The 21,431-nt window shown below is 37.0% G+C and overlaps 2 protein-coding genes across 8 annotated transcripts in view; one reads left to right on the forward strand and one right to left on the reverse strand.

Annotated features, from left to right (window-relative positions):
• The window catches only part of LOC119069177, a 329,111-nt gene that overhangs the window by 276,077 nt on the left and 31,603 nt on the right, over positions 1-21,431 (forward strand). The window contains exon 11 of the mRNA XM_037173104.1: positions 11,544-11,703. Within this exon, the coding sequence (XP_037028999.1) occupies positions 11,544-11,703 (160 nt within the window). The remainder of the gene's footprint in view (positions 1-11,543; positions 11,704-21,431) is intronic.
• Positions 25-10,963, reverse strand: LOC119069173. Of its 7 annotated transcripts, none has more exons than XM_037173092.1 (8): positions 10,697-10,963; positions 9,676-10,634; positions 9,285-9,518; positions 8,902-9,209; positions 8,677-8,844; positions 7,768-8,559; positions 7,563-7,657; positions 25-1,361 (listed from the first exon to the last, which is right to left on the reverse strand). In XM_037173092.1, exons 1-8 carry the CDS (start codon positions 10,779-10,781, stop codon positions 28-30), a joined length of 3,975 nt encoding a protein of 1,324 aa, XP_037028987.1. In that variant the 5' UTR covers positions 10,782-10,963; the 3' UTR covers positions 25-27. The 7 variants fall into 7 exon arrangements, with proteins under 7 accessions (XP_037028987.1, XP_037028989.1, XP_037028990.1 ...); XM_037173094.1 differs by having other exon boundaries at positions 7,768-8,129; positions 8,208-8,559; positions 8,902-9,518; XM_037173095.1 differs by having other exon boundaries at positions 7,768-7,826; positions 7,938-8,559; positions 8,902-9,518.

The raw sequence follows: 21,431 nt of genomic DNA on the forward strand, positions 1-21,431 counted from the left end.
ATTGGAGGCATTTTTTTTTTTAAATTTTTAACATAGAAATGGATTGATAGGATTCTTCATAATTTCGTAAAACGCTGCGAAATTCTCTTCGCAAATATCAACGAAATCAACCATTATTCCAAGAGCCTCCTTATCCGATTTGCCAGACATCATCAGTCCTCCAAATATGTATCTGTAAAAATCATATTTTCCATATTTGTCACAGTAACTGACCGATGATAGGAGCGTTTCGTCCATTTTACGAATTCCCAACAAACAGCAAACCCACGGAAAATACAGTGTGAATGTCGGCAGACTTTTCGTGATAAATGTTTGGTAAATGAATTGAATCTTATCGTTCGAATAAGTGTGCATTTTTGAGAGTATCTTGTCAGAATTCGGTAACTGATGATTGTACGGGCATGAAATCGGCACTGCACATGGTTTATTCGCAAGAAAATTGATGCACGGATGTTCGAACAGCTTCAGTGTGGCAACGATGTATCTGTGTCTTACGTCATCAGATTGCCAATAGTCTGACCACTGCGTCGGCGACGAGGTAATCATACTTTCTGCGAACCAGTTTGTCGGTTGAGGCATTGGCAATGATTGAGTGATTGATGGTTGTTTCAGAGACGGCTGAAACTGTGGTGGCGCAGATTGTATCGGCACTGATTGCATTCTATACAAATGTTCAGGAGCAGTTAGCATTGCTGTTTGTGAGTGAGTTACCACTTTTTGAAACGAGTTCATTGGTTGTGGTATTGACATTGGTTTAAGAGTCAATAGTGATTCCGGTGACGACTGGAACTGTAGTGGCGTAGAAAGTATTGGCATGGATTGCATTCCTTGTGATTGTTCTGGTATCACTAGCTTATTGTGAATTGATTGTCCTGAATGAGCTACCAAATTTTCGACTGAATCTATTGGTGTTGGTACGGATTGAACAATGAATGGCTCGGCTACTGAAGACTTTTGTGCTGACACTGTATGCATTCGATGTAAAACGTCCAATGCTGCTATTTGTGCTGGTTGTGATACCACATTTTGGACCGAATCTATCGGTGTTGGTACGGATTCAACAATCAACGGTTTTGTTGCTGCAAATTGTCCTGGCACTGATTGCATTTCATCTAAGGCTTCCGACGCTGCTCTCTGCGCTGATTGTGAATTTTCGACCGAATTTATCGCAATTGGTGCAGAGCGAGTAATCAGTGGTTGTTCCAGCGATGGCTGAAAACGTGGAGGTGTAGAGTGTACCGGCACTATGTTAACTTGTTCTATAAATGGTTCCAGTTCCGCTGACTGATGGCTGAATGGTGGCTCAGAGTGACGTAACACCGGAGGATTCGCATTCGGTATTGAAACAATTCGACTTGAATTTAAATCAGCCACATTGATTGTAATCTTTTCCAAGTTCTTGAAATCGATTTTAGACCTGAACTTCATTCCATTCACTGGTTGACTGGTGTCGATTCTATCGAAAAATGAGATTGCAATTATGAATGAATGAATGAATGGAAAATTTACAAATCAAAACAAGTTCGATTTTCGTATGCAACTTACTTCGTCTTCGTCTCAACAATATTCTCCAATGACGCATTTGATTCGTTAGGATGTTCTGACTGATTCAGTGCAGAATATACATCGAACAGCCACCTCTGACATTTTAGGCGTTTTGCTGCATCACCATATTCGGCTATGTCATTTGAGTCTCTGTCTTCCGGCTCTATGATCGGATAGCATTCACCTTGAAATTCGTGCAGTCGTCGTTTAGTCTCAAAATTGGAACGTGAATCCATTGTCAAATGAGGAGGGTCGTGTATTGGACTGAGCATCTCACTGTGAGAAAACGGACGTTAGTACTACTGAAATCCAATTTGTGTAATACTAAAAATCTGGATTAATCTGACCCCGGACAAAGTTCGCTAAAAATATCCGCAATAAATTTCCAACACTCACGGAATTTTGAAATACGACACATTTACGTGAGTTTTTGATTTCTCCATTGCATGTAAAATTCACAAAAAAAACCAGTAAACCACAAAACAGAAAATGTGTCGATTTTCAAAATTCCGTGAGTGTATCAGAAGGTTTCTTCGGTTACACCTGCAAAATTTAGCCTTTTTGATATTTTGGTCCTGTGATATGAGATTGTTAAGGGTGACTAAGATAGACATGCAGCCAGAATTAGATTTCAACGACAGTTTTATCAATTTTTTTAATATATTGCATTGCACGCATATCACCAGCACATTAGGGCCAGGTTAAGACGCCTTACACGCGATGTAAACATTAGCGATGTATAACGCCTTAACCTGGCGAATCTATTACTTATTTTAATCAAATCGATTCCTACAACATCTGTCTCTTTGTTAGTTTTAACAATCAATTTGATAAATAGTTATAGGACGCATAGGTCAAAGTAACTTGTTTATTTATGTAAAGAATGAGAAGAACTTACGGCGAATTCTTTATCGTCATCGCAAATATTTCCTTGATCTGTTCGTCCGTTGTCTTCTCCTGCAACTCTTCCAGAACAGCTGCGTTCGTTTTTCGATTCCATCTATTCATACGACTATTGTCCTCAACGGGCTCATCCATGTCTGTATCGCTAGAAGTATCAGAAGAGATTCTCTTAAAAGTGGGCTTTGAACTTTTAATATCAACTTCACTTACGACAGTGATGGTGCAAATAGGGATATATCACTCGTAACGGATCTGTCATCGTTGTCATCATCATCATCAGACATTGTGTCTGTTTCTGTCGTGGAAGCTACATTTTCGTCTATTTCGTTGTCAACAAATCTATTTAAATTATCCGGTGGAATAACAGAAGAAAATTTTTCGTTCGATCTACATGCAGTTTCGTCCTGTAGTTCATTTGTCATATGAGAACCTTTTGGTTCCGCTTCAAACGGAATTGACTTATAAGCAGTAACGTTTTGACTAACGCTTTTTTCCAGTACTGCCGGATCTTCCAAATTTGTCGATGGAATGAAGTATCTTTTTGCCGGAAGGACCAACGGCTCAATATCGTCATAAATGCTGCCAGTTTCTCCGTTTATTATTTTTATTGTCTTCTTCGGAAGACTCAAATCCAATGGCTGCTCCATTTTCTTTTTGGTTACGTGATGCAGACTAGAAGGAAGAATGAAATGTCTTCAAGAATATTGATTCCCATGTAACATATTCCTTTCCTCTTTTTAATGTCGGGCCATTCATTGGCTTACAACACAATTTGGTTCAAAATTTTAATTTTGCATCCACAGGAAACAGTGACTCCAAGACGAGCACATAGCAGAAAAAGCTACCATTATTTGTTGTTTTGAGAAAGTAAGACAGTGAATGCACCGACGTACGCATTAACGAGAAAAGAAAATGTTATTCTGAATCTACGAACACAGACAAGGGGTCATTCATAAATGACGTCCACTACTTTTGGTCAGTTTTAGACCCCCTCCTCCCCCCTCGTCACGCAAAAGTGTTCAAATTTGACCCAATTTTGTATGGAGCGTCCGAAATCGTAGACCCCCCCTCCCCCCTCAGCACCGGACGTCATTTATGAATGACCCCCAATAAGCCTGAAATCAAAACGTTCGCACTTACGATTTGTAATATTGGGATCAGCTCAAATAAAGCTCATATAACGTCGAACTTGAGTTAGATGACCAACGCTGATATATTGTTGACTGAACAAAGTTTATAAATAAATATTGATCTGACGTCAGTCTCTGTGCACAGCACAATCTTATTATTTCAATTCATTTTTGGAACTATTGACACGTGCGTCACTATTGTCACTATTTTCGCTGACAAGTTTGTCAAATATTGTGTTGGTCTTGTTGTCTTGTAACCATTTGACCTTCAGACGTAACGGGGCTTTGAGGTCTTGTCATCAATTTATTCTTCCTTTAATTTCACAACACAATCAAAATTGACTTTTAATGGAGGTTTCACTTATTTCAACACATTCTGATTGTCCCTGTCACAAGTGTTGTTTAAGAATTTGTCCATTATTCACGGTTGTTTGATTACTCCGAATCAATAGCAAACATCTGCTTCTCTTTCGCTGTTTGTCACGACAACGAATTGATCTGAATGTGGGAGAGGGGAGCCTTGCATTGCAGATGAAGTCGTTAACACAGATGCGTTTACTAATAATGATCTCTTCATGACCGATAAATTGACTATGGCCCACGTTAGTAAAAAGCCTGTGACGCAAGTTTTTAGTGATGAAACTGTTCGCTACCTTTATTTTCTGCAAATAAATTTTCTGAAGTTTTGTGAAATAGAAAAACTTGTCAAAGCTTAACTCGGACTTCTTTCCACCGCTATTTCTATAATCGAAGTGGTGTTTCGTGCTTTGTTTGGGCTTTTTAAAATATATAATTACCTGATAAATGGAATATCGCCAAAGAAAGCCTTTCCTGAGTCTGAAATATTTATTTACATGTCCTACGCACTTCAAGCAAAAGAGATCATAGTCAACAGCTGCCAAATAGTATTTTGTACGAAATGGTTTTTTACAGTGTTTTACAGTTGTGTGACACACTGTCAAGTTTCGGTACCCTTTTCAAGCATTAGTGGACCTCTTTATAGGATACTGAAACTTGACAGTGTGTCAAACAACGGTAAAAACCCATTTCATACAAAATAGCACTATATTTGGCTCTATTCGGCAGCTATCGATTATGATCACTTTTGTTTGTAGTGCGTTGACATGTTTCATGAATTGAATTGAAAGTAACAGTGTGAATTGAATTGAAAGTAACAGTGTTTGTTCCGAAAACTTTCAGCGCATTCAGTGAAGTGTATTTTGGACGCGTTTGGTACCTCCCTTTTGTTCCGCAATATACTAATTACACATTTGTATCAGCAAAATCGACTCTATTCATACACGATTTTGTGAGAGAAGTTCACACTTTACTTACTAACTTTTTTAAACTAGTTTTTCATGCGTTGTGAGGATCGATATATAACTATAATTTCAAAAGATATAGATATTTTCATCTCAAAAATATTTTCTTCCTAAGTTTTCGTATACAATGGGGTTTGCCAAGTTTTAGATCTCTGTCTGATCTCTGGGATTTTTCGTCTCACCACCTATAGACGAAATTTGAAGCTTACATTTAGGTGGAAAAATATTTTTTTTTAAATAAGTATTTCAAGGAAAATTTGGTTTGTGAGTCATAACCCACTTGGAGAAACCTGTGCAGATTACAGATTACCTAAATTTACACAATCTGCAAAGGTTTCTCCAAGTGGAATAAGTTATCACCCAGAAACCAATTTTTCCTTTAAAAAACGTAGCTAACGCTACATAGCTATTCGTATCAAAAGCCTTTAATGTGGAACTCTTCATTTCTCTTACATCATTTTTTCTCTACTGAAAAGCTATTCGCCCAATTCGCCCTTTAAAATCACTTACATTTTACACTCTTTACCTTGTTATCATATACAAAATAAATTGCCGGAGGCAATATAGTCAGCCCCGTACAAAGTCAACTTTCATAAATTCCGCTATATTTACCTATATTTTCCTATAAATAAACATTTCACAGATGAATATGCTATTATATAGCTCAATATAGCTGTATATAGTTATATATAGATTTTCATATATGGAATGCCTGAAGCACCCCACACACATAACCAATTACTTCTATGTTAACAGAAATTCTCAAAGTACAATTTTTCCCACTTTATATCACTTTTACTAAAATACAATATGGCCGCCGGCAGCCATTTTGTTAGGAGACCGGAAATAGTACCGACGCTTTACATTCGTTAATACCTTTCAAACAAAAAAAATCATGAAATTCGGTCAAAATTAACTCGAGATATTGACAAAATACTTCACGTTCACTGTACGGCCGAGTAGCCGGACAATAGCTCACTCCAAAAGACCTAGTTCACGCTCCGGTCAACCAAATTTCATAAACTTTTTTCCCTGATTAGTACGGTCAATACCTATCTACGACAGCAAAAGTAGTCGAAATCGGTTCACATGTGGCCGACCTACAAGCAAAAACTGCTTGCCGCCCTGTGCCTGGTCCACACCAAGGGGCTAACTCACGAGTAGGTCATCCGATTTCTATAAACTTTTTAGACCCGTACGAAGTACTGGGGTCTTATAGGTTTACGCATACGTTTGTAACACGTCGAATTGGACTCCCTGAGTAAGGGGAAACCTATTGTGGTTGTCCATAGATGGTTTTTTTACACGCAAAAATAAGAGAAATTGCCCGTGTGGTCATCTGTTTGCGGCTAAAATAATTATAATTCCATTGCGCCATTCGATGGGAGCATTTAGTAGGACTCAAACTATTCAAAATTTTCTTTTCAAAACATTCTTAAAATACGGATCGGACAGCTTAGTCATCAGCGAGTTGCTGACATCATTATAATCGACGTCGTCTCGGAAGATTCTGCTAGGTCTTCACTATCTTCAATAAAACATGAAATTCGCTTGGCGTTCGGAAATACAAATGAATTCAAAGATGATCGTTGAATGTGATCAACGATAAGCTCCAACGGGTAGTTGTTGTTTCAGTCAAGATTTTTCCGTTTGACAACCTGGTCTAAAGAGAAATTCCCCTTTTATCGCTTTCAGCTCGTTTATCATGTGAAGCGAAAGTTGAAAAATCCACCTTTGTCCATGACCTAATCGAGTACAGCTATTTCAGAAAAGACTTCAACGCAATTTTTATTCTCATAATTTTCTTAATTATTCACATTAATTAACTTTTAAATTCAATTGAGATGTGGATTAATGGGATTGTTCATAATATCCGCCATTACTGCAAAATTCTCTGCACAAACATCAACCACATCAACCATTCTTCCCAGAGCCTCCTTATCCGATCTGCCGCACAGCATCAGCCCTCCAAATATGTATTTGTAAAAATCATATTTTCCATATTTGTCACAGTCTCTGACCGATGACAGGAGCATTTCTTCCATTTTACGATGCCCGAACAAACGACAAATCATCGGAAAGTATTGCAAAAATGTCGACTCATACACCGATATAAAATCGGTGTAAATGAAATTGATCTGATCCTCCCGAATAGTACGAAGTTTTACGAAAATTTGGTCAGCACACGGTAATTGCTGATGACTGTACTGGCACGGGCCAGGCACTGTACAAGGTTTATTAGCTAAAAAGCTTATGCAAGGACGTTCAAACAATTTTAGTATCGCATTTAAGTATCTTCGTCGTATATCAGGACTAAGCGAAGAATTCTTTGGCTGATTAGCATTTAAATGACCTTGAACCGAATTTATCGGTTGAGCAATTGGTTCCGGTTGAGTAGTCAATAGTTGCTTCGCGGATGGCTGACACGGTGGTATTGTTGATTTGTCTATCACTGATCGCATTCCATGTAAAGGTACGAGCATTGCGGGCGGCGTTGATTGTGAATGAGTTACCACATTCTGAACCGAATCTATCGGTTGTGGCAATGGTGCTGACAAAATGGTCAATGGTTGTGGTATTGTTGGCTGTACTGGCAGTGATGATACGCAATGAGCTACTTTCGGAGCATTGGCATTTGGTATTGAAACGATACGACTCGAATTTAGATTACCCGCATTTATTGTGACTTTTCCCAGGTTCTTGAAATCGATTTTGGACCTGTACTTCATTCCATTCACTGGTTGACTGGTGTCGATTCTGTGGGAGAATTGAGAGTGTAATTTAATGGAAGTGGAAGTTTCCTAAAGGTCAATTGCATTTTTCTGCAACAGATTCCGATGATTCATTAGTACAAGCGGGCAACTCACTTCGATATCATTTCAGCAATATTTTCCAACGGTGCATTTGATTCGCTCGGATGTTCAGACTGATTCAGTTCAGGAGGTTCTTTGGACGACCGATGCTCTGATGCATCGCCTATACAAGCTATACGATTAGATGCTGATGCGCTTAACTGTAGATCAGTCTGCCGCTCCGCAGTTGTTATCGTATCTTCCGGTTCCGTTGATATAGCTTCTTCCAACATGCCGTCGTCTTGTAATTCATTAATTTCTTTTGTAACTTTTGTCGTGTCTTCCGGTTCCATTGCTATTCCTTCCAGCATGCAGATGTCTCGCAACTCATTCAACTGTTCCTCAATCTCGGTCGTTGTTTCCGGCTCCATTGATATTTCTTTCAGGATATAGATGTCTTGCAGTTCGTTAAATTGTTCCGCACTTTTGATCGTTTTTTCTGGTTCAATTGATACTCCTTCCAGCATGCAGATGTCTTGCAGTTCGTTAAATTGTTCCGTACTTTTGATCGTTTTTTCTGGTTCCATTGGTTTCCTATCCAACATGCCGGTTTCTCGAATTTTATTGGGTTGTTTTTTTCTCTTAACATCGTAATCGGATCCCATTTCCAATGGAACTGTGTTTGCATTTGATTCCACTGAGCTGGGCTGCGGATGGGTCTGTTTACCCGTTTGCTGGATCGATTTTCTCGGTTTCGCCGATTTCCTTGACTCTTTTGCTGCATTCGTTTTTCCATTTCGAAATTCCTTCCGTTTTCGTTTGGTACCTGACACGATTGGTTGCTCTTTTATTGGACTAGTCATTTTGCTGCAAAGATATTTTTCAACGATGAATAACGAAGAAGTTAATATTTCGTGGGAAGGAGTTCCATCATGTCAACGACTCAATTAGGCAGTTCTAAAATTATAAACGAAGAGTACTCACGGCAAATTCTTTGTTGTCATACGGAGTATTTGTTCCACCTGTTTGTCCAACGATTTTTCGCTTGGCTTCTTTTGTACGGCTGGCTTTTTTGGGATGCGATAATTTTCGAGTTTCCACCCATCTGTTGGCTTCATCGATTTGTTTCTGTCTGGCGAATATAGAGTTTCTCTGGAAAAAATTATTGCACAAAATCGATTCTGAACTGACAATGTAAGAAGCACTTACGAATCACTTGCGAACAGCGAAATGTCACTCGCAATGGAACAATTATCGTCAATAACCTCAACAAACGAACCAGCCTTTTCGTTCTGCACACACGTGGGCATCATGGGTTCTTCCGGCATTTCATTGTCCAATGGAACTTCATTGAGACTTCTGGTTTCCGAATCAGACGACTCAACAACGAGTTTGTCCATTGTCGTTGAATCTTCAAAATTTGTCGTTGCAAAATCAAGCGCTTCAATATCATCGTAGAGGCTGCTGGTCTCCTCTTTTCGCTCATTCCGAAGAACCGATTCGCTTAAATTATCTGCAAAATTACGTTGTTCCACAGTCGGACAAGATTTTTCGCCCAGCGTCCATGAATCTACGTTCCGGTTCCCATATGCCAATGGACTGGTATGAGCACCGGTAACATCGGGTGCCAGCGAAATCGAACTGGAAATGTCGATTTTTCCCAAATCTTCGAAATTTGTATTTGTCTCTTGAAAAACCAACGTTGGAATATCGTTGATAGCTCCGTTGCTCTGTTCCTCTTTCCCTCTTCGTGATGTGACGAAATTTTCTTTCAAATCCAATGGTGGAACACAATCGCGTCGTGGTGTTTTGTTACGCGGCGCAGCCTAGAAAATAAGATCAAATGGGCGTCTCAACAAAGGATTCTACAGCCATATGATCAGGGGCGGATCCCGAAAAATTTCTGACGGTTGAATGACTCATAGGTGGATCCGCGCCTACATTATGATAAGGTAAACATTCATTTACAATTTCAAAACTTACGGATCGAAGTGTTGACAGCCGCTCGATTGGCACATAACATTTCTTTCTTCTCTCTGGAAATCGATAACAATTGAATTGTCCTGACTCTCTGTCCCTGACAAATAGTAAAATTATTTTTGGTCGTCCAGTAACACCGTCATCCGCCGATTGTTGATTTGTTGTATGCACAGCACTGTCGGTGTCGGGATTGATTTTCATTTTCGTATTGCGTCGACTAACACGTGAGGCTGGGGTGCTTCTGGTGTTCAATCGATCCTGTTCTGTCGCTGACGAAAGAATCGTTAAATTTTTCCCAGTTCGCTTTACGATTTCTTCGCCCGTAACGTTCGACTGTTTGTTTACAGCTCTATGGTTGCTGATGTCTTCAAATTTTAGTGCATTTCTCGAACTGCTACGACTGACACGGAGGGTTCGTGTGTTTTCGCTGAACTGAATTGGCTCCTTTTTTTTCGTTGACGGAACGTACATCGATTGCAACCGAGGTCGCTTTGGGGCACTTTCACCGTCACGCATTGCCGGTTTGGTCCACTTCTGAATTTCACTTTCGCTTAATTTCTGTAGCATCACATAACACAATTGTGAATCGTCGTTCTGATCTCTTTTCTTTTGATGAAAAATCAGATATTTTGATAGAGAGTCTGATACATCGTCCTCCGACACACTAGTTGAGCTAGAATCGGTCGATGTTTCGTCGAAACTGCTATACTGGCGACTTTCACTAATTTCCAACTGTTGATCATCGAGCATATGCGTTGACAGATCTTCTTCTTTTATGTTTACTCTGTTTGGTGCGATAAAGTTGTTCTGTAAATAATTAATTGCATGCGGGTTATTGCATGCATCTTCAACAGATGTGACGCTTGCATTCAAAAACACTTCATTTTCATTCGTTTCGACCAACAATGGCATATCCAAGTATGGCTTAACGTCGGCCGAATTGCCATTTGTCAACTGAACAGCTACAAATTATTGTTGTGATAAAAAAATATTTGCACATTTTGGAGCTGCAGTTTGGACTTACAAAAAATACGTTCCAACGAATCATTGTGTACCAGTACCATTGCTTCTTGTGGGTCCCGATTTTCAAATGACTGTACAAGTGACATTTATGTGTGTTATCAGATAATTTTACTAAAAACTAAAGTTTGCAGCGTTCTCAGATCAACCATGAAGAAAAATTTTTAGCGTTCGACGCTTTTCACAGTTACAGTTATTCAATATAAAATGCCTCGTGGCAAGCTTTTACAAACATGTCTTCTGCGTTGTATAGTAATTGGTTTGATAATAGACGCTGTCAAAAATTTGATAAAATGATGAAAAACAAAAAAAAATCATGTCACTCTGCCGCTGTTACTATTACCCACTCGATTCACTTGATCGTTGTAATCGTTTCATTGACGCTATCACAATGACAATATTTATTGCAAGGGCTTGCTGTGGATTCACATATACCGGAGGAACTGAAATTTTGTGATTCTTTATAATGGGACCGTTCACAAATACCGTCACGCAAAATGAGTCGAAATTAGTCCAAATTGGTACTTAAAAATCATCACATTTTCTCGAACCGTATGAGCGTAATTTGTGAACAGGTCCAACGAACAATTTTGACAGACACTAGACACTCGCTCGAAGTGGAACTATTATAAATTTCTAAAGATATATAAATTCTCTCGGTTGCCCTTGCTACACTCGATCCACAAAAAACACCCTCGAAATTTTTCCCGCTAGGTATAGAAATTTGACGAAAATTTATTTTATTTATGGAGAATTTTTTGCCCCAAGCAAAGCCGCGAATAATTGCATGATAAACCTTTTTGACGTTTCTTTATTTTCTTTTATTTATCCAACCAATTGAATTATTTCAGGGCGAGGCAGTCGTACAAAATGTAACGAACGGTGTGATAATTTCCACAAGATCGCTGGTTTTGCAGCGTGTCGCAAGATTTCATGCTGGTCATTACGGTTGTGCTGCAGCAAATGATCGTGGTGAAAATCAAAGTGCAGTCGTCCCATTAAGGATTCATTGTAAGTGTTAATTTAGCTTTGAAACATTATTAAGGGTAGATAAACACAGCGCTCCCACAGAGTCCTACTTTCCTACTTTGTCCTACATTTTGAAAATTCGTCCTACTTGTCCTGCGTAGGACATTTTTGCTAAACCATTCTCATACACTTCTATCAAAATAAAACTTTTATTCGGTTCCTACTGTAGTCTGCAGTCGAATTTAATGACCAAGGTACATGGAGAGTCAACTTGTACGTGAAAATCACAATCTCACAATTTGTTAAAAAGCTTATCTTAGAGTAGATCTGGTAGATTTGGATAAAGACGAGAATTACTCCTTCTCGTTCGTGGAATGAACAATTTTGCGACAATGTATGAATGGATTCACACATTGTATGAATGATTTGTAAAATTGTTCGACTTCCGTTAGTGATTCATTAGTGGTTGGACTAAGCCTAATCCGTCCTTTACTTCTATATACTCAGAGAAGAGTATAACCTGAAGTGAATGACAGCGAGCTGGCGTTCATCATCTTCTTTCCACAGCTGAAATGCCTATCAAATGAAGCTAAAAAATCAAAATAAAATAAACTCTTCCCTTACCCAGGACTCACGTTAAGTGAATGAATTGTGAAAAAAGGCAGTTTCGACCTCGAGAACTAGCGGCGGTTCAAACGCCAGAGTGGACTGACTATCTTCAGTTGTTTCCGCTAGCCTCTTACACAAGACAGCAGTAAATCTTTCAATTGAACTAGCGTTAGAAAGTTTACAAACATCGGCAAGTAAACTTATCCAGGAAATAGCCTCCAAGCATTAACATAGAAAATATTTGGTATATATGTGGTATCAGAACAATCTTTATCTTATCTAAAATTTGGCAGTCTTGCGACGTCTAACATACAAGTGTTAATGCTAGAATCAGTGCTATGCGTATGCGTCAAATCATTTCTGTGTTCTGTATTAGGCAATACACCCGAACCAAGTTACATATTTTCGTTGTAAGCTCTTTGATGGCATACGTGTATAGCATCCCCCTATATCGACATTATTCACATTTCCTTCACGCTAATAACTCATTTCCCATATCCGCTACTCAAGATTGAATACGTTCGCTGATATCATTAAAAATTAAAAACAAAATCATTCGATACACTGAGATACACTTCCGCAAAATTATATCTATATTTGAAGTCTTGTTGCTTGTTGACGAATGCCAATCCTCAAGAACGATAGGAGACACTCCACTGGAGTGTGTATGTGTGTAAACCTAACCTAATACTGTGTAACCAGTAACCAAATTTTGTCATATTTTGTGTGGCATACATTGTTTATCTAACATTATATGATATGCACAACAACTATTTCGGTTACGTTTGCCACTTTTGCCACATACAATGTGTATGCTCGAACATTTCCATCAGATGACATCATTCGTCCAAAGATATTATATCATAGTTAAAGTGTACGGTATATTTCAACGTAAATATTCACGCTATTTTCATAAAACATTACCTCCACTTTTACAAATGTTGCATGAAAATTGTTCAGAATATTTTCCAACTTGAACACGATACCATTTGTAGAGAATAAATAAGGGATAACATACATCATACGAACTTGTTTGGTTATTAGCTGTCCTAATTCTATACTCCATAAACTATGGCATAAACATCAGATTAAATTCTTTGCCCTTTTTCGTTGCTCGAAAAACTGTGTGCTATTGCACATTACCTCTCTCTATATATAAATCCAACATATAAGAAGGAAATGTTAGCTAGTAACACTTACGTGAATATTGTATAGCATACAATTTTGCAAAGGCATTGCATGTTTTACATTTACTCCAAGGTAAAACGGTGGTGGCATAGTATTTACTCACACAACATGTATACTGTACAGATATGTAATATGTGAACCGAAAGTATGTTTTAACGTAGAATGCCAACGCTACATGCAAAAGGAGCGTTGTGAAAGTCCTCTTTTCATTATACTTAAGAGTGAGATTATTACCATGAATACCTGGTTTAAAATATGACAAATTTTATTATATGCATCCGTAGAGAGTTCTGTCTACTAGAAGACAGTGAATGAAGAGAGCTTTCAAAGCGACTCAATAATGCGTTAATGCCGAACAATCAAAATTTGGCTACTCTAACGCTAAAATGTTTACGTAAGATTTATACGGTTGCAACCGTGGTTGCCACCTTATTAAATTAATAGATCTCTGGCAAAGTGTATGTACCTACAAGCGTGTATAATGTCCTTTATATTACTAATGTACACAGGTTTCACATTGCATTTAAATAGGAGCTAAGAATCGTGTGCACAAATATATATGCACTGTTGGTGCGCTGGTTAGACTTTATATGATAGGTTGCTTATTGTTACAGTTTTTGTGTGTTGCTGCGTTTAAGACAATGAGTGGTATTGTATTGTGTGCGGATTATCTGGTGCAGCTTATTCATCTCACGTAGAAATTGTGATAATGCGGAAAGCTTTGTATTTTGTTTATTGTCCAATAGTGAGTAGACAATGCTTACGAGAAACTGTGTCGAGGCCGTCATCATCCTAAGAAGTTCAAGAACTTTTTGTTTATCGTTTAGGAATTAGAGGAATTAGTTAGTTAAATATGAGATTTGTCTGTGCTCAGTACCAAGTCGTCATACTCTCTCACGTGTGACGAGGCCTTTCTCTACACTTAGTTAACTTACAGGCCCGCACGGGCCATACGGTGAATTCGGGGGATTCCCGATGGGTCTTTTGGATTTTTGTATGAGAATTTTTAATTTGTGGGCATTTTTAAATTGAGTTGAATGGAGGCCCCGATGGGCTTTTTCGAGCCAGTTCGGTACTGTTAACTTAGTACTTAGTCCCAAAATTCTTAAGTTAATTTAGATGAAAACGAACATTATCGGTCGAAATGTGAGACATTTCTTTAATGAGGAATAAATCGCGTTAGCTTCAACATAAAACTTCAGTTTTACCTCTGTACTGTTCTATCACATAACTTGAGCAATTTAAGCGAAGTTACACTGATAGAAAAGTTAACGCGCTGGACGTGTACTGTACGTCGTGGACGTGTAAATTGGCTGGCAGACAGCTATTTTTGGATCGAACTTCGGGAACGTTTAGTACACGTGCACTGCGTCAGTAAACGTCCAGTACGTTTGCTCTGGTATCCGAAATAAAATGAAATTTTGATGTACATTATTTCGTCAAATTTCGTTCTTTTTAATTTTAATTTTTTTATTTTTCGTGTTTTTATTCATTTATATCGTAACTTTTTCTTAGATAAAAATTTTCTCCATGTTTGGTGCTGGGTTTGAACTGGGGACCTCTTGATCTCAAAGCGGCGCTTCAACCAATGTTGCAATTAAGACATACTACATTGATAGTTGGATTGTGAAGCGTTGGTAGAAGTTAGTAAACGGGGAGCACGTTTGCACACAAAGTACTTATACATGCTATACGTTTACTTACATGACACACATATGAAACTTTGAAAATATTTTTTTTTATTCTAATTAGAACTAAGGTATATGACAATGACCTAATATCGAGAATCGTAATCGTAATTCCTTCTTCTTCTTTTTGCGTAATATTTCGATATTGGAATCAGGGAATAAAACGTTTTGAAATTTGAATGACTGAATTTAATATTTCTGTTTTTAAGTGAATCCTAAAGTCCTGATACAGATACATTCATCTCATGTACGTAAAGGACTTGACTGACATAGTTGCTATTAATATAAAATGCACAGTGTACGAATGTTAACGCACAACAAGTACGATCTTTTGACATCATACTTACCATGCGTATACAAACATCCTAAACGTGTGCTTTTCTCAAACGTGTTGGGCGTATGAGGTAATTTTGCGATGAAGTTACACATACCAAAATTTTACACATGTCCTACGTCGACCACACGCGTGAGATGTATGGCACACATATCATACGTAAACTTACATACGACAGGTTTGCCATACATACCCGACGCATACTATGCATAACAGAAGTATATCATACATATCCGAAGTACACCGCCAAAATCTTTTTTTATCAGTGTATGGAATGCACGAGTTTCGTAATTTTTAACAATTGAATCTCATTAGAAATAGTCTCAAAATAGGCCTAACACAATTAAAGTTTCCCAGCTATGACATTTCTTAGAAAGTGTAACTAAAACTCCATTGAGGCTTAGAACAAGTTAAATTCTGGTCATGCAAAATGAACGCAATCGCCCTTGAGAGACCTAGGTAAAACAGATGAGAAATTGTGTTATTCGTATTCAATATCAGTATTATTCTGTTGCAAATGTCGGTGCTACAGTAGGTAGTGTATTTAAACTTAAACCTTAAGACAGATCAACATGAATTCCACCTGATCGAAGATTAAGAATGAATATCGGACACTAAAAAGTGTTCGTCTATAGAAAGCACAATTTCGCTAAGGCGTATTCAAATTTTGCGCCAAAATATCATTTTGACTGGAAACACTTAATTGACTGGGAACATCGATGACTTTTAACACTCTTAAAAAACTATTAAACGCGTTTTTTTTTTACAATGAACCAACTGTACAATGTACATACTATAGAGCTGATAAGTGCAAAGGAGGAAAGTCACCGATTGCATGCTACAAATCATACTAATTTTCGATCCTAAAAAGCTAACGAATTTATTCTGTACCGTGCCTTACAAGCGATATGGTGTCTTACTTCCTTTGTTTAAAGTAACACTCAAATTTCTTACAAAATCTTTTATTTCATTAGCTTTACCATGCACATTTACACGGCAGTGTAAAGTAAACCAGCAGGAGCGCTCATTTGACGTTTCAAAAATGAACCGCTCGTGCCTTGTGCCGTGACATTTAACTACGCGAAATTCCATTGGCTAGATTCGCAGGAGATAACTAACCGTTTTTAATGTAGTCAATGCACTATAATTATACCAAACAACATCTAATTGCTACTGAAATCTAAAGTAACAGAAACTGCAACTCCAAAATAAGCTTTTTAATGATCACTCAATTAAATAAATAAAAAAAAGCATTGCTGTCATATACTTTGATGTTTCATTCGCTATGGGTCAAAATTAAATGCCAAAAATAAATTGGTTTTTAATTTAATTTGTAATTAAAGTGAATCTCATTAATTGTCGAATCATATGGGATTGCAAAATCGTTATATTTGTTGAAATTAAAATGAATTTTATGTGAAAACTCCCCCGTCCACAAAAAACTAAATTCTACTTTTAGAGCTTTGAGTTTTTATTTCCATATTCAATCAGAAGTGTCTACGATTGACGCCCAGGACCATTATATGTTATGATACATAGAAAACAAAGTTCTCGAATAAAAATGTGCAAAAAAAAACCGCAAAGTCATATTTATAAATATGTATCCGTTATATTGCCTGGTTATTACCACCGCCTTTTCCGAGTATATTTTATAGGTTTTCGGAATTAACGATCATATGCACAAAAAAAAAAACGGATTTTATTTTCAAAAGCATATTTTAGCCAATTGTGTGGAGGGTTCATTCATAATCTATTTGCTATTTTGAATAACTACTACTGCAACTCAAAATCTGAATGAATGCAACACCGTAATTATGAACAAATAAACATTAAACAAACCACCATTTAATTGCATAATTATCAAATTGCATTAAAATAACTCAATAATGAAAATTTCAACTGTAACACTGTGTTGGGGTCACGTTGTTCAGTACATCCAATTAAAAGCACTTTTTATATGCAATTTCGTTGGAAAATTGTTTTATAGTTTTAATTTACATTTAACTGCAATTCATTCGATCCATATAATACATGTCTATATGTAAATGTAAAATTGTTTCACATAATATGCCTTGTGTTGTTGTGATTGGAGCATGCATATTTGATGAATGGAAACCGTATACTGCTATTGGTTGAACGAAACGTTTATTTAAGTGATCACAATAAAAATCACTAATTTAAATGTAGACATTTTACGAGAATGTTAATAATGTTAATAATTCAGTCATGTTAAACTATATGTGGATGTATTGTTGAATATGACAGTGCAATTTGTGTTAATCATTATCTATCTACCCGTTGATATTATACTCTCATTACCATTGTTTGAACAGACAATTTCGTTCAATGATATCATAATATTTAAACACGTCAGACTGCGATCACTGGCGGCATAAATACATTGATTGGGAGTAAACACAATCCCAGTTGAATTTGCCTATGCACACTATTTACCTGTGGCCTATGGCCTATGGACTTTGCGCTTTTAATATAATATTGGTTAATTAGTTGAAAAAGATGTCCTGGACAGATAACCAAAGTTGTTAACAAAACTTACTCGTTTTGCCAACATTTATCTGTTAACATTTCAGTATACATTTTGTTAACAGATTTCAATACAAATAGTTTCGTCCACCTGACTAGAAATATACTGAACTCTAAAAGCTTTTGCCTGTGACCTGGTGCAAGCTGTGGTGAAAATTGTAGTTTTCCTGGAAGTCCACTTCAATTTGATGGTCTCAACATTATCTAGCAAGACAAAGTTGAAGAAAGAGACTAAAATATTGTCCTCCCTATCTAAAAACCTAAATGACTCAGATACTTTAGACTCAGACCTTACAACAAAAGCATGGGGCTCTTGGGGGTAACATTGGTTATACCGAAGCATTACCTCTAAACCACCCTTTTGCTCATCAAGTTTAACATGAAAAACACATTTGGCACATACACATCGGTAACATACCACGTTATATATATTTTCCTTAAAAACAGCGTTGGAGCTCCACTTAAGTTGCTTGCACTTATATACTACTGAAAAATTCAGTAGTCGACAGTAGTAACTAACAACAACCGACCAAACACAACACATTTTACATGTTACTGAAAAACGTCAACCCTATTAACGTTTATTCATACTTAATGCTCTCATCTATCGATACCAACAACATCCTCAACCGATTCGTCAAAACTGATCATGTCTCGACGAAGCGATTGGACCAGATTTACGTATCTCATTAGCTCCACTATTTCAACATTCTCACATGTTAGAATATGAGCAGACAAGTAGTCAAGAGGATCTCCAACAGCCACACAAGAATTGTGGGCTTCAAACAGTCCGTCCTTCCCTCGAACTCGAATGTTCCGCACAGCAAATTCGTTAATTTGAGTCCAATTGCCTCGCCAATTGCTTAAAACTGGTGAAACACGAAATTAACGCCAAGCCACGGGTACATCCAACGATTCCGACGAAATTAACGCCAAGCCATGGCTACATCTAACGATTCCGCCCACAATCCTTTTTGTCAATAACAAGACAACCCCCAAGTCAAACATCAAAGATCCTCGGAAACAAATGGAAATTAACACAGATTTCGCAATCACACAACTCTACACACTTTAATCACTCTACTTAATGGCAATGTATCGGAAAAGCAATTGAATACTAACGAAAACCGATGAAAATATCGAAGAAAAAAATCGCGGGGCGGAAACTTTTGCGCAGTTTTACCTTAAATGATCCAGATAGTTCTCTTCGTAGATTTTTCTTCCTCAAGAAATCAATTTCCAGAATATCATGCCAGTTTTGAATATTTTGTTAGAAAATCAAATTTTCTTTGCAAAAAACGTCGTCAATTACAATTTGAGCTGAAAGATTATTTTTTTTTTTTTTTTTTTACATCAAATTCAAAGTAATACGGGCGTCGCTCCAGTAAGCTAAATAGGTATTTTAAGGATCTACATTATGATATGGATTTGGAGCACACTTCAGATTTGTAAAGATTCGTTTCTTAAATGATAACACAAACAAAGTTTATCCGTGAGAGTTTTGGTGAAAACATACTCTACGAACTCAATTTAATCGTATCGATAGTGATGTTATATAACAGCCTCAATAAGTACTCACTTTTTCAATTGTAAAATATGACAAATTACAATTGTTATAAAATTAAATGCCAAAATTAATTGCCTATAATTCCATTGCCAATAATATAATGCTCTCTAATTGGGTAGATACATTAGGTTGATGGTAAATCAGCTTAAAAATCATTGTAAAATGTAAAATCAAATTTCTGATTTATTTATTTTCCTGAATAGCAAACTTGTAGATAATCATCATCATTAATGTAACAGAATTTTGTATAGAAGTTACCAATTGTCACTATTAAGATAAGTGATTGTGCTGAAATTTGAGTCTACATTTGTGCGTATTTTATAGTCTAGTATTTAAGGACCAAAACCTTTACACCTCCGGAATTCGCGATTTGATGATTGAAAGTTGTTAAGAGGTCAAAAATAAGATATTCTGGGGAAGGCGCCAAAAATTTCCTCCGCGCTCCGCCCTCTGGGGCTCCATTTAATATCAATTGCAGAGTCTTCTTCTATGATTTATGGAAGACGAACGTCTGATGATAAAATTCTTCTTGACCACTCAAATGATAGGTGAAAGTTCAAACTTTATTTTAGTGATTTAAGTGTTTCCAAAATTTTCACTTTTCCAACACATTTTCCCAATTTTTCCCAATATCACCTAAAATTAACCGAAAAATTAGAGTTTAAAGTTTAATAACTCGCGCAGTAGATTTCACAGAGAAAAATTTTGTTAGGGTGAGATGTTTTCTGTTCAATTCTACGTACCCTCCATGTTTTTATTATTTTTTTTAAGGTATTTTAGGGTGGTATTTGGTCCCCGCCTTTCAAATAGTAAAAAAAAATATATTGGCTGTTGTAGGGCAGATAGATAGTTGGTTCCAAAGGTTAAGTTGTAGAGTTTTATGAGTAGAATATTTTAGAGACCTAACAAAATGGCCGACAATCGCCATCTTGGAAATATCGTAAATATCGGAAATAATTAGGGTTAGGATTAGAGATTTTGGCTTGATCTCAGGAAGTAGGTAAGATACAGAGTTGGTTCCAAAAGCTAAGTTGTAGAGTTTCGTGAGTGGAATATATTAAGAGTCAAACAAAATGACCGACAACCGCCATTAACCCCTTAACAACTTTCAATCATCAAATCGCGAATTCCGGAGGTGTAAACGTTCGACTTCTTTTTGGTCCTTAAATACTACACTATTATTGTGTTTTTGATGGAAAAATCCTTATTGACAAATGTAAACCGCTAATAGCTTTCAATAGGTAAAAAACAGAATTGTTTGCGATAGTTTGACCAGCTTTCAGAAGAGTGAGCGGTTCATGCAAATTTCGGAAAACAACCTATATTTTCACCAGCTATAAATGCATTTCTACCGTAATTTGTATGATGGACTTAACTTTTTTTTAGAACAAAAGAATTTCTATTGTTCTGAAATATGTTAAGTCAGTTATGCAAATTGGGGCAGATTTGCTGTCGGGCAGTGAAATTTCAGCATCAATTTGCTTCAGGTGTTTTTCAGCTAATCCACACAAACAATCAAAACTGTGTATGTCTTTATATAGTACAACTACTAAGTGGTAAAGCCATATAAACAGTTTGAATCAGCTAAACAGCAGCTGAAGCAAATTCATGCTGAAATGTCACTGCCTCTAACTGTATTAGATTTTTCAAAATGAATTTTTCCAAAAAGGTCTCATCAAGACTTTGAGCGTTTCTCATTCCATTTTCGCTGATAGCCGCTGATGTTTTTTTTACAAAAATCCTTTATGACGACAATAACTATCACAAATGTGTTAGCTTTCGATAAAAAATAGATTTGTGGCAGTTTGACCAGTTCTGAGAAAATCAACAGTTTGCATAA

The sequence above is a fragment of the Bradysia coprophila genome (genome assembly GCF_014529535.1).
Source record: "Bradysia coprophila strain Holo2 chromosome X unlocalized genomic scaffold, BU_Bcop_v1 contig_26, whole genome shotgun sequence".
Classification (NCBI taxonomy): domain Eukaryota; kingdom Metazoa; phylum Arthropoda; class Insecta; order Diptera; family Sciaridae; genus Bradysia; species Bradysia coprophila.

Excerpts from the sequence above, each read along its gene's own strand:
- LOC119069173 (XM_037173091.1), bottom strand. The coding sequence starts at position 10,781 with ATGTCACTTGTACAGTCATTTGAAAATCGGGACCCACAAGAAGCAATG. Across the intron at positions 10,635-10,696 it reads TTCGTTGGAACGTATTTTTT|CTGTTCAGTTGACAAATGGC; the intron begins GTAAGTCCAAAC and ends AATAATTTGTAG. Across the intron at positions 8,560-8,676 it reads ATGACAACAAAGAATTTGCC|CAAAATGACTAGTCCAATAA; the intron begins GTGAGTACTCTT and ends ATATCTTTGCAG.